Raw genomic sequence first — 16,258 nt, forward strand, 5'->3', positions numbered from 1 at the left:
CATAATGGAGATCTCATGTTCATTTTCAGAGGTACCAAGCAAAACCCTCATTTGGTCCTTCTGGAAGCAGGTAATAGAGAAAGTTAGATGCTCTTCCTGATCATACTTATGCACATGAATCTTGATAACCTTTTAGTGTCTGGCCACATGAGAGAAATAGGGAGGTAAGCTGCATATTTAATGTTATTTTTTTTTAGGGGTCACATTTTTAAAAAAGCAAAACAAAGAAAAAGGAAATAAAAACGGCTAAAGTTTAAAAAGAAACAAAGTAGGGGACTCCCCTTGTGGTCCAGTGGTTAAGACTCTGAGCTTCCACTGCAGGGGGCACAGGTTTGATCCATGGCCTGGAAATAAGATCCTACATGCCTTGTGGCATGGGCAAAAAAAAAAAAAAAAAAAAAAAAAATATATATATATATATATATATATATATATACACACACACACATACATATATATAAAAGAAAGAAAGTAAAATTTATTTAGGAGTGTACTTGATTGAACCCGATATATCCAAAATATTGCAGTTTAAACATGTGGTCAATATAAAAGTTACTGAGATACTTGACGTGGCTTCTCGTACTGAGTCTTCTGAACCCGGTATAGATTTCACATTTACGGCACATTTCCGTTTGGACCGACCATATTTAAGGGCTCAGCAGCCACAGTGGCCAATGGCCACCATCTTGCACAACCCAGCTCTACTGTGTTACTTTTTTTTTTTCTTGCCTTGCAACTTGCAGGATCTTAGTTCTCCTACCAGGGATTGAACCCACGACCTCGGCAGTGAGAGCTCTAGAGTTCTAACCACTGAACTGCCAGGGAATTCTCTCTACTCTGTTACATTAATGCAGAGTTTTGTGTAAACTCTTCCCACTTTTGGCTATGTCTGCAAAAGTTTTCCTTTAAATTAGCTTTAAAATATATACATATAGGGGGGTGAGGAGGGGTGAATAAAAAGAAAAAATATATATGTGTGTATGTGTATGTAGTGTGTATATATATATATAGGCTTCACAAGTGGCACTAGGGGTAAAGAACACGCTTGCCAGTGCAGGAGACATGAGACACAGGTTCTTCGATCCCTGGGTTGGGAAGATCCCCTGGAGGAGAGCATGGCAACCCACTCCAGTATTCTTGCCTGGAGAATCCCCATGGACAGAGAAGCCTGGCAGGCTACAGCCCATGCAGTCACAAAAGAGGCAGACATGATTGAAGTGACTTAGTGCGTGGGCGCGCGCACACACACACATATAAATTCAACTAATATTTCTTAAGCACCTACTAAAGGCCAAGCCCTGTCCCAAGTGCTTGGGACACGCTAGTCAACAGAAAGATCCCCATCTGGGGACTTACCTGGCAGTCCAGTGGCTAAGACTCCATGCTCCCAATGCAGGGGACACAGGTTCCACCCCGGTCAGGGAGCTACATCTCACATGCCACAACAAAAGACCCCATATGCCACAGCAAAGATCAGAGATCCCCATTGCCGCAACTAAGACCTGGCTTGGCCAAATGAATAAAAATAAATTTTTAAAAGACTTGTCTCAGCACCATGCGTGTATTCCCATTACAGATAAGGGTCCAAACAGAGACACTCTTATAATTGATGGTCCAAATGGAGACACTGTTGAGAGTGAAAGGGGGGTGTGTTGTTAATAATTAAGCCAGACGACACACTCTTAGGCATACAGGGACCTATTGACCCAGTTTTTTAAAAAGTAGAGGCATATCTCTACAGCGTGTGGAAAACCCATATCACTTGCTATAAATAGGTTAGGAAAACTAAATTCAGTGAAAAAACAATGCCGATGCTTTCAAATTCCAGTTAGAGGGACTTTCCTGACCGTCCAGCGGTTAGGAGTCTGTGCTTTCACTGCCGAGGGTGCGGATTAAATTTCTGGTTTCGGGGAACTAAGATCCCGCAAGGTTCATGGATCGGCCAAAATTAAATAGACTCTGAGCTCTCAGTGTTCTGGGCTTGGGTTCAATCCCTGGTCGGGGAACTAGATCCCACATGCCACAGCTAAAGATGCTGCAATAAAGACTGAAGGTCACTCCTACCACAACTAAGACCTGGCACAACCAAATAAATAAAAATAAATATTTTTAAATTTCTGAAAAATATATCTCCATATATAATTGAAAATATATTATATATATATGAATCACTCTACTATACACCTGAAATTAACACAACATTGTAAATCAACTATACTTCAATAAAGAATTAACTTTAAAAAAAAGAACTGAAAAAAAAGGTACGACTTTCTCAGTATGTGTGTGCACGTGTTAAGCTGCTTCAGTTCGTGTCCGACTCTCCGACCCACGAACCAAACGCAGGGATCAAGCCTATGTCTCTTGCATCTCCGGCATGGGCAGGCAGGTTCTTTACCACTAGTGCCACCAAAGAAGCCCCATATACACACTGCTGCTGCCGCCACTGTTGCTAAGTTGCGTCAGTCGTGTCCGACTCTGTGCGACCCCATAGACGGCAGCCCACCAGGCTCCTCCATCCCTGGGATTCTCCAGGCAAGAACACTGGAGTGGGTTGCCATTTCCTGCTCCAATATACACACTACTAAACATAAAACAGGTAACCAACAAGGGCCTATTGTACACTACAGGGAACAATATTCAATATTTTGCAATAGCCTATAATGGAAAATAATCTGAGATATATATATTTATATGAATATATACTCATATATATTTACATGAATCACTTTGCTATATACCTGAAAGTATATAAATCAAGTGATTTATATACTTGTAAATCAAGTGAAAGTGAAAGTGTTAGTCGGTTCGATCATGTCTGGACTCTGCAACACCATGAACTGTAGTCCATCAGTCTCCTCTGTCCATGGGATTTCCCAGGCAAGAATACAGGAGTGGATTGCCATTTTCTTCTCCAGGGGATCTTCTTGACCCAGGGATCAGACCCAGGGATCAAACCCAGGTCTCCGGCATTGCAGGTGGATTCTTTACCATCTGAGTCACCAGGGAATCCCATTGTAAATCAACTATACTTCAAATTGAAAAGAAAGGAAGAAAGAAAGACTCTGACTCCTATGTGAAGAACAGACTGTGTGAGGTGAGCACAGAGCAGGGAATTTTGGGAGCAGGAAACTACACAGGTCCAGGAAGTGATGACAGGGCTGGGACAGGGGCAGCAGCAGAGGAGAGGGTGCCAAGTGGTCAGAAATTTAGGAGGGAGGAGAGGCAGAGTAAGGCAATTGAGGGAGGGGATGGGAGAGAGGGGCAGGGGAATAAAGGATGAGAAAAAGAGAGGAGTCCACAATCTCTGGCTTTGATGATGGGAGTGGGGGGATGGAGTCACAGGAGGAGGAGAGAATATGGGAAAAGAGGTCAAATTTGTGTTTGGGATGCCTGGTGAACATCCCAAGGAGGAGGCCCAGGAGGCAATTATAATAATTACTATAATTAGCACATGAGCTCTATGGTTACACTGCTGCCTGCATGCTCAGTTGTGTCTGACTTGTTGCAACCCCATGGACTGTAGCCTGCCCACCAGGCTCCTCCGCCTATAGAATTTTCCAGGCAAGAATACTGGATTGGGTTGCCATTTCCTCCTCCATCTTCCTGACCCAGGGATCAAACCCGAGTCTCCTGCATCTCCTGCATTGTAGGCAAATTCTTCACCACTGTGCCACCTGGGAAGCCCCTATACTTACACTATCATTAATCAACCATTTGTTGTGCACTAGCCATGACAAAGCAGTGATGGCCACAGACACAGTCCCTGCCCTCACAGGGTTGATGCTCTGTTGGTGGGGGACAGAAACTAAATATGTTAATGTATTTGTGAAAATTAAAAACAGGAAACCTCAACTAAAATTGGCATCAGAGGGACTTCCCTCGTGATGCAGTGGTTAAGATCCCACACTCCCAATGCAGGGGGCCCTGACTCGATCCCTGGTCAGGAAAACTAGGTTCCACATGCTGCAACTAAGAGCCTCCATGACTCAACTAAAAGATCCTGCATGCGGCAACTAAGACCCAGCGCAGGCAAATTAAAAAAAGAAAAAGGAGTTAAAAAGGCTTGCAGAGGGAGCTCTTATGACCTGCCACTCTTCGATTACCCCAAACAAGGAGGACATCAGTTATAGACCCCAACCAGAAGAGAGGCACCTTACGCTCCCAAACAGAAACTGCTACTACTTCACTAAAGTGGGAGAAAAGGACTTTCTTCCTGTCCAGCCAATGGAAACACCACAACTCAGCCAATTGAAAGCTGGCCTCATCTGAAGGCTTTCATTTTTCTGTTGTGCATGACTTCTTTGTTCCACCCTCTTTTCTATAAAAGTCTTCCATTTTGTACAATCCTAAAGGAAAGCAACCCTCAATGGAAGGTTGATTGGAAGGACTGATGCTGAAGCTGAAGCTCCAATACTTTGGCCACCTGATTCAAAGAGTCAGCTCATTGAAAAAGACACTGATGCAGGGAAAGATTGAAGGCAGGAGAAGAGGGTGACAGAGGATGCGATGGTTGGATGGCATCATTGACTCAATGGACATGGTTTTGAGCAAACCCTGGGAGATGGTGAAGGACAGGGAAGCATGGGGTGCTGCAGCCCATGGGGTCGCAAAGAGTTGGACACAACTGAGTTACTGAACAACAATAACTGGGAATTATCTCTGCTTGACAGATGAGATGCTGCTTGATTCATGAATCTTTTAATAAGGGCAACAAGATCTTCACATTTACTCAGTTGAATTTTGTTTATTAACAGGATTGAGAGGGAAATATACTTTAATGTCAAGGGAAGATAAATAAATCCTCCTTAAGGCAGAAGAGATGTGGAATAAAGCAAGATAAAGAGACAGAGAAGGGGAGAGTGTCTGACATGCTAGATGTTGTTTAGTCGCTCAGTTGTGTCCGACTCTTTGCAACCCTATGGATGCAGCCCACCAGGCTCTTCGGTTCACGGGATTCTTCAGGCAAGAATACTAAAGTGGGTTGCCATTTCCTTCTCCACAATCAAACCTGCGTCTCTTGCTTGGCAGAGGGATTCTGACATCCAGTAAGGATTTATAAATATTTGTTAAACAAAGACTCAATGACTGACGGTGGGTGGTAGATTAGATCTGTTTAGATCAATGATCTAGTTATACTCCAAGATTCCCTAAGATTTCTTCCCTATTATACCGAGTGAGGAAACTGAGGCCGCTGTAGGGGTGGAAACTGCAACCCAGAAAGAAGGGGACCTCTAAGAAAAAAAGGTCCACACACAGATGCCCGCCAGGAGCTGTCATTTACTGGGGCAGCGAGGGTGGGAGTAGGCGTACCGCAGAGCAGCGCGCATTGACTTATGACGTCATCGGGACGTTAAATAGCGTAACACTACCTGGACGTAGCCCTATTTCCCTTCCCGGACAGGTCATCTGGTGGCCCGGTACTATCTGAATCAAGCCTCTCATTGGCTAATCGCCCCGTCAATCCGTTCCATTCTTCCAGTCTTCCGCCCCGCCTTCCAGAACTCGCTTCTGATAGGCTGGTGAGGCTGTCACTCCGGAAAGGTCCGCATTCCTTCCGCCTTTCTCCAGGAGACCGAGGGCGAAGAAGGTGGGTCTCCGGAGGCGCCCACCCCAGAGGCTCTGCTTCCGTCTCTTATTGGCTGCCCTGGGTGCCGGTCGCTACATCACCCACCGCTGATTGGCCATTCGGCCGCCGCTCTGCGCGGCGCCGGCTCCGCCCCCGTCGGGTGTTTGTGGTGGGGCTGCGGAGTCGCCGATCCCGCCGGAAGCGCCAGGACAATGGGGACCCGGGACGACGAGTACGACTACCTATTCAAAGGTGCGGTCGGTGGGGCACAGACGGGCAAGCGGGCGGTGGCAGGCAGGAGCCGAGGCTGCGCTTCAGGCCTCTGGGCCTAGGCCGGAGCCCGGAGCTTGGGGCCCAGCAGGCCGGGCAGCCGGGAAAGGCCAGTGAAGGCCGGTCTTGGTCAAGTTCGGGCCAGGGTGCGCGGCCATGCGAGGCCGGCTGCTCAGAGAGGCTTGGGGGCCCGGGATGCGCCGAGGCGGGGCCAGGGCCCAGAGGGGGTGGGGCCCCGGGCAGTGGGAGAGGCCGTTAGGGGCGGGGCCCTCAGAGGGGCGGGGCCGCCCCAGCATTTGGCGGGCCGGGCTGGGTGGAAAGCTCCCTTCGTGATGGGGGCGGGGCCGTTAGAGGCGGTGCTAGTGTGTGGTGGGCGTGTCCAAGAAATGGGCTGGGCGAATGGGGGCGGTGCTCTCACCGAGTGGGAGGGGCCTGTTTTGATTAGTGGCAGTGCATCTGTAGGGTGCCCGGGAAGGTAGGGGCGAACAATGGGGGTCAAGGTGTGGTGTGGGGGAATGGGCAGTGGACCCTGGATTGGGAAGTGGAGTCGGAAATGCGTTGAGGGGCACCTGGAGTGGGGGGGGAAGTCAGGGACTGTGTGTGCTAAACCCAGACCTGATGGTTAACTCTTAGAACTCTTTTAAGAGCGCTCTCCAAGTACCTGCACTTTTCTAAGCACTTTACACACGTGAATTCATTGAAGCCCTCGCACAGTGAGGTCGGTATTGTATTATCCAGTCTTTCTCTTTACGAACCTGGAAACGGGCACAGTTTACGTGGTGGAGCAGGATTTGAACCCAGACCACTTAAGCAGTGTACCTGGGGTTGTCAGATCTGAGTGGGCTTGTCAGACCTCCTCCTCAAACCTACCAAAGGATCTTCCTTGGCCAGGGAGCAGAGGGCTCTAGGAGCCTCAAGTAAGACTTGGGCAGGTCAGGCAGCCATTGCTGGGCTGGCTTAGGGGTCACTGACTTTCCAGAGCCTTCTGTGCCAACCTAGGCTTTGGCCAGGTCCTGTGCCACTGAGCTGTGTTCCCCGGCCCACATTAGCCACCCTTGAGAGCTAACTCCAGGCCCACTCGGGGCACCCTTGCCATGCTACCTCCCATGCCAGCCTTTGGCATCTTTGCCTCATTGCGGGGAGCTTGGCCATGGCTGGGAATGTAGTGTGCCCGTCACTATGTATCTGTGGTATCATCCCTGGTTGAGTCTGGGGTTCTGGGGACCTTGGGGATGTAGAAAGTGGGATCTCCAGTGGTGAATGGTTTCTGGGCAGAGGGAGTCCCTGTGCCACTCTGTCACACAACATTGTGGGCTCCAGGAGCTGCTTGCAAGCTCATAAGTTGCCAGGAGGTGAGGCTGTGTGGTCAGCAGGCATCTGGCTCAGGTGCTGACTGAGCCCTACGGGGGTCTCACATTAGAGGCGAGAATGGACACTCTGTCAGGGCTTTGAGGGTGGGTGACAGGTGGCCTGGATGCCAGTCCTGCAGCACATGGTGCCTATGTCTACCCAGCCTACTCCAGGGGGCTGCTCCCCAGGTGCTGACTGGCCCCCACCTGCATGTGTTACTGCTGGGCAGGCCTGGGCAGGGGGCGTTTCTCCCAGAGTCTCTTTTCTTTTATAAATATTTATTTATCTAGCTGCATTGGGACTTAGTTGCGGCATGTGGGATCTAGTACCCTGACCAAGGATCGAACCCTGGCCCCCTTGCATTGAGAGCATGGAGTCTTAGCCACTGGATCGATCACCAGGGAAATTCCCCCTTCCAGTGTTTCTGTGGTCCTTCCTCACTTGTTATTTGCAGGGCTGGTTTAGGGGTCACTGACTTTCCAGAGCCTTCTGTGCGAACCTAGGCTTTGGTCAGGTCCTGTGCCGCTGAGCTGGGCTCCCCAGCTGACATTGGCCACCCTTGAGAGCTAATTCCAGGCCCACTCGGAACACAACTGTTTGCTGTTGTAAATAATCCAGCTCCAAGTGTTTGCACGAGTCATCTTTTGTCCTTTGGTTTATTTCCTTGAAGTCTGTTCCCAGAAGAACAGTTACTGGGTCAGGGGCACTGGAACTGGGCTGTGTGCTTCCCAGGACCCATCTCCTGAGTCCTCTTTCTGGAAATACTTCAGGGACAACTGGCCCCAGGGGGCAATGCCCACCTGCCCCACTGCCCTCTCCCCCTGCGCTCCAGCAGGTGCCCTGCTGACCTCGAGCCGGGTCAGAAGTGACAGTCTAACCCACAAGGTCAGCAGTTCGCAGTCTGGTCATCTGAGACCTCACCTTCACACTTAATGCCTTGTCAGAGGACCTCTCTATTATTTTTTGACCCTCTATTATTTATTTTTGGCTGTGCTAAGTCTTTGTTGCTGTGCGGACTTTTCTCTCGTTGCGGCAAGCGGGGGCTAGTTTCTGTGTGGTGGTGTCGGCTTCTCATTGCAATGGCTTTTCTTGTTGCAGAGCATAGTCACTGGGGCATGCGTGCTTCAGTAGTATCGGCTCCCAGGCTCAATAATTGTGGCACACAGGCTTAGCTGCCCTGTGGCACGAGGGATCATCCCGGACCAGGGGTTGAACCTGTGTCTCCTGCATTGGCAGGCAATTCTTTACCACTGAGCCACCAGGGAAGAACCCTCCCCTCCCCCCCACCAATTATCTTTTAATATTTGTCTCTAAATCCACTCAGTTAAATAGGAAAAGGAAATTCTGACTCTGGGAAATAAAGAAGGAAGGCAGACAGCAGGCAGCGAGCTGCCACTATCGCATCACTGGCCATAAATATGGCAAGTAGACAGAAACGTGAATAAGCTGCCCCCCCACAGGCCCTCCTGTGACCCCATGGCCTGCAGAGGGTCAGGCCTGGGCAGTAGAGAGGTGTCCAGACACAGCTGTGCTGGAAGGGTTGACAAGGATCCACTTTCTCACCACACAGCTCCCCCGCCCTGCCGCCTGGTCGGGGGAGCCCTTCTGGAGTGGAGGGGTTTGTGATCTTCCCATCCCCCATCCTGTGCCCAGCCTCCCCCAGGCTTCAGTTACCTTTCCCTGGCCCTGCCCTGGGCATGGAGGGGCCACACCGCTCACTCAGGACACTGGCTGCCCTCTGCCCAGCCCTCCCGGCACCAATGTGCTTTTCTGACAGCCACATCACAGGTTGGCTCCCCTGTCCTCCCGGTCAAGGCCAACAGGTCCCCCTGGGGGTTTTCCCACATGCTTCTCCTTTTCCACTGGGCTCATCCCTCGCACCCCCAGAAGTGAGTTTATTTATTTGTATCTAATTATAGATCCTCACTTTTATCCTGCTAACATTTTATCCTTTTCAGCCAAGGGCCATTTCCCCAGCCTGCCCGTCAATTCCCCAGGGGTTCCCTTGACCTCTCCTCTGATGGACCAGGTGGTGAGGTCCACAGTGGGAGCATCTGTGACCCCTGATCAGCCTGGAGTGGGGGGGTGCAGTGCCTCTGATGGCCACTCAGTGGCCTGAGTGTCAGAGGCTGGACTCTAGATGTGCTGCACTGTCCTGGGGCAGGGCAGGGGACCAAGGGTTTCCAAGAGGTGCCAGCTCTTTGTTTTTGCCAGCGGGGCTTGCCTGCTTGGCCAGCCAAGTGGTGTGCCCTGGGGGACTGTGTCCTGGCCAGTGATGCCACCAACTTCTGGGGAAATGCTGGGGGCCATGTCCTCAAGGGCTCTTTCTTTCCCTGAGACAACAGATGACTTGTACTTTGGACAATGGCATCCTCATTCCACAGCCTGCACACAGGACTGGCCTGGCCACTGCCTCACCAGCCAGTTCTGCACTGGGCACAGCGTGCCAGGGACCTAGGGGGCAGCCCTGCCTTGTGGGCCATTTGTCTGGGCTGTGGCTGGTGGCCCTTGTGTGGCTCTGGGCTCCACTGTTCTCATGGTGTGACCTTGGGCCAGGGGACTTGGTCACTCTGAGTTAAGCATCCCCAACTATACATGATCATGTGAGCATCTGTGCCTGGGGTGGCCTTGCGAACTCCATAACAAAGCCCTTAGGGCTGGGCCTGGCCTGTGGGACTCAAGAGATTGTTGGCTGGGCCAGAGCAGACCCCATGTGGTGAATGGGACCCCCAGGCTGGACAGATGGACAGGGCTGGGAAGACCGTGAGAGGGTAGGGGGAATACAGGGCCAGGCCCAAAGGGACCCTCTTCCTCCTGATTTCCTGTTCTGTTCCTGAGGACATGAGACCTGTGTGCAAATCTTCTTGGCTTTGGCCAGATTCATGCCACCACCATGGGAAGGAGGTCGGGGTTGGGGGTGTGGACGGTGGGCCCACAGTCAGTCCAGCCGTGGCCCCACTGGCATGCTGGGAGTCCTTGGCCCTCAGGCCCATGTTCACTGACCTCTTTCCACCATTCTCTGAAGTCAACTTGGCATTCTTGTGTCTGGTGCCCATGGTGTCAGGAGACGACATTGGCATTGTCATCAATGGCTTGGCCACGTGGTAGTTTGAGAGGAGAGGAGTGCCTGAACCCAGGGGTTTTGAAGGATGAATAGGAGTTTGCCAGCTACTGTAGGGGGTCAGGATACCCCAGATGGTGGGAGAGGAGGCTAAACCCAGACCCCTGAGCTCAGCCCTGTACTTAGGAATCCTGGGTTCACATCCTGCTGAACCACTCTTAACTGGATGGTCCCACGCAAGTGGCTCATCTGTAAAATGGGTCATGTGATGTATATGTGAGGTGATGGCACATCAAGAGCTTTCTCAGCACAGAACATTCTTCTTGTTTTTGTTATTCTTGGCTCTAAGGCAGCCAGTCCAGAGAGTGTACTGAATCCTGGGAGCTGCCTGGCCTACCCCTCCTTACTTAGAGCCCGAGGATGGTGACCTGGGCATCTCCCAGTGGGGGAGAGGTGGGCCTGGGAAGCTCCGCCAGCTCCTTTGGCATTCGTTCATCCAATAGGTATTAATCATGTGTGTCCTGTGTGCCGCACCGCGCCAGGTCCTGAGGATACGACAGCAAACCAGACTGTCCAAGATGGCTGCCCTCGAGGCAGGGTGACAAAAAAATCATTAAATGAAAGCTGGCGAGTGTGGTGGGTTGGAAGCTATGGAGGAAAGGCAGGGAAGGGGACTGGGGAGTGGCATTTTAAGAGAATGGCAGGGTTTGGCCTCCTTGATCAAGTGCCACCTGAGGGGCCACACAGAGGAGAGCAGGAACCCGGTGGGTACTTGGGGAAGAAACTTCCAGGTAAAGGGTAGTGTCGCGAGGAGGCCCACATGTCTGGAACAGAGTGAGTGAGGGGGGAAAAAGAGGGGAGGTGAGGGCAGGGAGGGGACGGGGCAGGTCATGCAGGGCCCTGTGGGCTCCGGACTTTGGAGGTGGGAGCCCTATGAGAGGGTGGGGGAGCGGGGGAACCCACTCAGGGTGCTCACAGGCGCCCTCTGGCGGCCTAGAGGAAAACAGCCTGTTCGTCGACGCTGAGAATAAACGTAGAAGCTCCTGTCTGGGGTCAGGGAGCAGCGAAGCTGTAAGAAGCAGCAGGAATCTGGGCGCGCACACATAGAATTTCTCATCAAGGAAAAACTTCGCTGGGGCTTTGAGCGACCGACCATGTCCGCAGGCCCTGGGGTGCCAGAGCCTAAGACAACGCTTGGGCGTCCCTGGGGTTTCCAACTGGAGCATCTAGAAAGAGACGCTGTTTCTTCTGCACTGCGCACACACCGTGCACACACGGACACGAGTCCCCGGGACTGTGTTCTGGGCCTGAAGACAGCCCCTCCTGGCCTTTCCAGCCCAGAGCCTGGAGCGGCTGGGCCCCCAGAGGCAGGGCTTACACAGGTGGGGACAGGCAGCATGATAAAGGGAAGAGTGGAGAGAGACTCGCCCATTTTCTGCCCTGTTCTGCGTTCACGGCTCAGGCAGGCTCTTGTTCCGGCGTGCCTGCAGGATGATCTGACACCACCCCCCCCACCTGCCCCGCAAACCTGCCCTAGTGTACCAGGTGTTGGCTGAGTTCCGATCCCAGGCATTCCCATGACCCCCTCCCTAAGGTGCTCCCGTCACTGTCTTCCTGTGGAAAAGGCAGCCCAGAGAGGTTAAGTGACCTGCGGAAGGTCACCCAGTCCTGAGGCTTTCTCAGGCATGCCCTGACTTCCCAGGTCACCAGGGAAGTTTGGGACGGTCGAGGTTTGTGACTCCCCAGGCTGCCTTCTGCCCAGTGCCTGGGTCCCATCTGGGGCAGCCCTGCTCTGAAGGACCCTATTCGTGTCGTACCTCATGCTAGGGGCCCAGGACAGTACTGACTCCGCTCCGTCTGACTCTTGTCATGCGTCTGCAGCACCCTGGGCTCCGCTGTGAAGGCCCTGTGGGTGGATGTGGGCGGCATGTGGGGTCTTGGCTCTGGGGCACTGCCCGCTTCTGGCCCGGGGAGCCTCACTCGTGCCCCTCCCCACCCCTCCCCCCAGTGGTGCTTATCGGGGACTCGGGCGTGGGGAAGAGCAACCTGCTGTCCCGCTTCACCCGCAACGAGTTCAACCTGGAGAGCAAGAGCACCATCGGTGTGGAATTCGCCACCCGCAGCATCCAGGTGGACGGCAAGACCATCAAGGCGCAGATCTGGGACACTGCTGGCCAGGAGCGCTACCGCGCCATCACCTCGGCGTGAGCAGCGGGGCCAGGGGAGAGGGGGATCGTGAACACAACCCCGAGAGCAGGAGGCCCAGGGTGGAGGGACAAGATCCCTGGGAGCTGTGGACCCGCTAGAAGGCTGGTGCCCAGTCTTGGCCATGCTGTGACCCCCAGGTGGGCACGCCCCACAGCCCCTCTGACCCCTGGGTCCTGTTGAGGTATTGCTGTGCCTCTGGGCACTGGCTGCATGGTGAGGGCTGTCATCGTCAGTCTTGGTCTGCGCCCCATCCTGTCTGCTCAGCCCACCCAGCCCCCCACCAGTGCTCACCATGTCCCACTCCATCCTGGCCTCCCAGTAGCCATCATGACCCCACAGGCTGCCTCTTCCCTGACCCTTTCAACTTCCATCAGCCACTTGCTGCCTCCTGGATTTCTTTCACTGAGGCCAGGTCCCCTCCTCCGCTCCTTCATCTCTCGGACTGAATGCCTGTCCATCCATCTGCTTGGTGCCCCGGACAGGCCAGGCCACAGCGGGCATTAGGCCACACAGGGCATTTCCCTCTGTGGTGGTCTTCTCCTTTTAGTGGTTGACCCAAGGAGTGTCTTCTGACCCCAGACTCCCAACTCCCTCCTCAGGCCTCCCCATTCCTGAGCTGAATCTGGGGGGTGGAGCTGGGGCCTCAGGACACGCACTTCTCTCTCGAGGCCACGTTGGTCACCCCTCAGGCCAAGGAGCTGCTGCCCATGGAGCCTGGGATGCCCCCTCAGGCACTGGCTCAGCTCACGCCTGGCCCCACCCCTCCATCCTCACAGGTACTACCGTGGCGCAGTGGGCGCCCTGCTGGTATATGACATTGCCAAGCACCTGACGTATGAGAACGTGGAGCGCTGGCTGAAGGAGCTGCGGGACCACGCTGACAGCAACATCGTCATCATGCTGGTGGGCAACAAGAGCGACCTGCGCCACCTGCGGGCTGTGCCCACGGACGAGGCCCGCGCCTTCGCAGGTGAGTGCCCACCAGACCTGAAGGGGTGGCCAGAGGGCAGCTAGGGGGTCACTCTGGGTCATCTGCTCTGGCCGGGGCCTCGAGGTGGGGGACTCTGACTGAGGTGTCAGAGAAGCATCTGGAAGGCAGGCAAGGCAGCTGGCCCACAGTGGGTGCGTCTTCCATGCCTGTGGCCACAGAGCCAGTTTCCCCTCCCCTAGAGTAAGTATCCAGTCCTACCCCTTTGGCCCCCGACCTTCATCTCCTGGACCAGGTGAGTGGGCAGGCAGGCAGGGTCCCCAGGAGAGGGTAGGGGTGCCCCCCACCCCACCCCCCCAGCTGACTCACCTGGGCCATATCCTCTCTTCCAGAAAAGAACAACTTGTCCTTCATTGAGACCTCAGCCCTGGATTCCACCAACGTGGAGGAAGCGTTTAAGAACATCCTCACAGGTGGTCACAGGGCCAAGCTGGGGTCTCAGAGGGTGGGCATGAGCAGGGCCCCAGCCACCCAGGTCACATGCTCCAGAGCACAGCCCCCAAACCTTCCTTTATGAAAATCACTGTTCAGTCTGGACATGGGGACAGACAGGACCTGCTCCACAGCATGAGGCCAGGTCCCACCCATACTGTCACTCAGAACACAGGGACCCTCCTGCAGGTGGGCCCTGGGTAGCTTCACTAGAGAACAGCCTGCAGGGTCGGCGGGAGGCATGTGGCCTCAGGGACTCGGAGCCCACGGGCTTCTGGAAATTTCTCCTTTGGAAAAGAAGGCCTCTGATCTTACAGAACGAGTGGCCCTGGGTGGGAGGTACATCTGCAGACAGGTGTGGGTCCTTCTGTTCTTGGGTACACAGCTAGCCTTGGGGATTGGGGGGAACCTCCGGGAGCCCATTAAGGGGCGCCCAGGGCACAGTGGGAGCCTTTGGGAGGGATTCCAACTCAGCATCCGGAGGGCTGCCTGGAGGAGGTGACATCCAGAAGAGTACTGCGGCCTCACCCCATGCTTCCCTCCCCCCACCCCGTAGAGATCTATCGCATCGTGTCACAGAAGCAGATTGCGGACCGTGCAGCGCACGACGAATCCCCCGGAAACAACGTTGTGGACATCAGCGTGCCGCCCACCACCGACGGACAGAAACCCAACAAGCTGCAGTGCTGCCAGAACCTGTGACCGCCCCGCACCTGTTCCGAGCGTGCGTGCACGTCCCGGCCCTCCGCCCCTCTCACTGCCCCGCCCCCACCCTCCCGCCCCTCTATGACTGGCTCCCGCCCTCCCCTCAAGCTCCGCACGAAGAACCAGACCAAGGAAAGCTAGGAGGCCCTGGCTGCTGCACCTGCTCTCCTTGGGTTCCAGTGGGCCTCTCATCTCTGCGGGGCGGGGAGGGTGGTAGGAGGAAGACGCGGGCCAGAGGCCAGGGGGATGAGCAGCAGGCTCTTCCAGTTTTCCACGGCAGCCTCGGAGGAGTGATCGCCGCCCTCCCTCTCTGGCGGGTTCCCACCCCGAACCCCACTCCTGGCTGATTCAGCCAGACGAGCAAGGCGCCGGGGGCTGGGCAGGCGGACACTTGGCTCTCAACCTCCTGCTCGCCCATGCACAGCCGGCACCGCGCACGCCTTTATCCTCTCCCGCGCGTGCGCGACTCAAGCTCCTGCCTGTAGATTTATGCTGGGAGAAGACCCTCTCCCCACCTCCCCCTCCTTTTTGCACGCAGCGCGCTCTCCAGCCTCCACCCCATCCCGTGCCCCCCTTTCTGTCTTGTCTCCCCGTCTGGTCAGGAACCTGTTTGCAAGTGAAGCAATATCTCCGTGTTTTGTATATACAACCGCTCTTGTAGCCTTTGGTTTTTTGTTATTGTAGAGAAACACAGATTCTTTATACACTTTGTAAGATTTACGCCAAACCCTAGCTCTCGATCTCTTATTCTCCCTGTGGCCCCTGCATTGTTGCCCGGATGCCTCATTTCTCTCGCCCGGTTACTAAAATGTATAATTCGAACTTCCTGTACAGAAACCTGCCGCTGCGCCTTTGTCTTCTTTTTCTCTGCCAGGCGGCGCTCCTGAGCTGGGGTCTCACTGCAGGCGCCCATCGCCATGGCTCAGCCCCCGCCCAGGACAGAGCAGAGCCCACAGTGGTCCTGGGGTGGGTGAGGGTGTGGTTGGGTGGACCCTCTTCCTGCCGCCCCGAGGCAGGGAGGGAGGAAAGGCTGGGGGGTGGGCAGTTAGACGCCCCCGGCACTAGGACTGCCAGCCCTAAGACCTGAGGGTGTGAAAGGGTGGGCTGTGTCCACTGCTCCCCGTTCTCAGCCCATAGGTTGCGGTTCACAGCTGACATTCAGTGGCGCCCCACTCCAGTACTCTTGCCTGGAGAATCCCATGGACGGAGGGGCCTGGTGGGCTGCAGTCCATGGGGTCGCTGAGAGTCGGACACGACTGAGCGAGCGACTTCACTTTCACGCATTGGAGAAGGAAATGGCAACCCACTCCAGTGTTCTTGCCTGGAGAATCCCAGGGACGGGGGAGCCTGGTGGGCTGCCATCTATGGGGTCGCACAGAGTCGGACACGACTGAAGCGACTTAGCAGTAGCAGCAGCAGCTGACATGCTACCACCCACCTGGCCTCCTCCTCAGCCGTCACCTTGCTCGATGTCAGCTCCACCCCAGCTCACTCCATCCTAGACCAGCCTTTGAGGAGTACCCACTGGGGGAACACCCGTGACAGAGGAGGGGCGTCGGGTGCTGATGGTTCCTCTGGGTCTCCTCAGGACCCAGCTTCTCCCCTTGGCCCGTGTGGGCAGGACTGGCCTGAGGGTAACTTCTCACTGTGGAGGGGGCAGAGCAATGCCCCGCCCCAC

At 54.5% G+C, this 16,258-nt stretch overlaps 4 protein-coding genes across 7 annotated transcripts in view; 1 reads left to right on the forward strand and 3 right to left on the reverse strand.

The window, feature by feature from the left end:
• The window catches only part of TIMM44 (translocase of inner mitochondrial membrane 44), a 369,417-nt gene that overhangs the window by 336,957 nt on the left and 16,202 nt on the right, over positions 1 to 16,258 (reverse strand). The window lies entirely within an intron of this gene.
• CD320 (CD320 molecule) overlaps positions 1 to 16,258 on the reverse strand; it is a 92,725-nt gene that overhangs the window by 60,279 nt on the left and 16,188 nt on the right. The window lies entirely within an intron of this gene.
• The window catches only part of NDUFA7 (NADH:ubiquinone oxidoreductase subunit A7), an 84,341-nt gene that overhangs the window by 51,888 nt on the left and 16,195 nt on the right, over positions 1 to 16,258 (reverse strand). The gene's annotated exons all lie outside the window — the stretch shown is intronic.
• On the forward strand, positions 5,664 to 15,417 carry RAB11B (RAB11B, member RAS oncogene family). 2 transcript variants are annotated; one of them, XM_055545869.1, is made up of 5 exons: positions 5,664 to 5,818; positions 12,256 to 12,451; positions 13,232 to 13,425; positions 13,776 to 13,856; positions 14,432 to 15,417. In XM_055545869.1, exons 1-5 carry the CDS (start codon positions 5,779 to 5,781, stop codon positions 14,575 to 14,577), a joined length of 657 nt encoding a protein of 218 aa, XP_055401844.1. In that variant the 5' UTR covers positions 5,664 to 5,778; the 3' UTR covers positions 14,578 to 15,417. The 2 variants fall into 2 exon arrangements, with proteins under 2 accessions (XP_055401844.1, XP_055401851.1); XM_055545876.1 differs by lacking the exon at positions 13,776 to 13,856.

Source organism: Bubalus kerabau, chromosome 1, assembly GCF_029407905.1.
Source record: "Bubalus kerabau isolate K-KA32 ecotype Philippines breed swamp buffalo chromosome 1, PCC_UOA_SB_1v2, whole genome shotgun sequence".
NCBI classification, from domain to species: domain Eukaryota; kingdom Metazoa; phylum Chordata; class Mammalia; order Artiodactyla; family Bovidae; genus Bubalus; species Bubalus kerabau.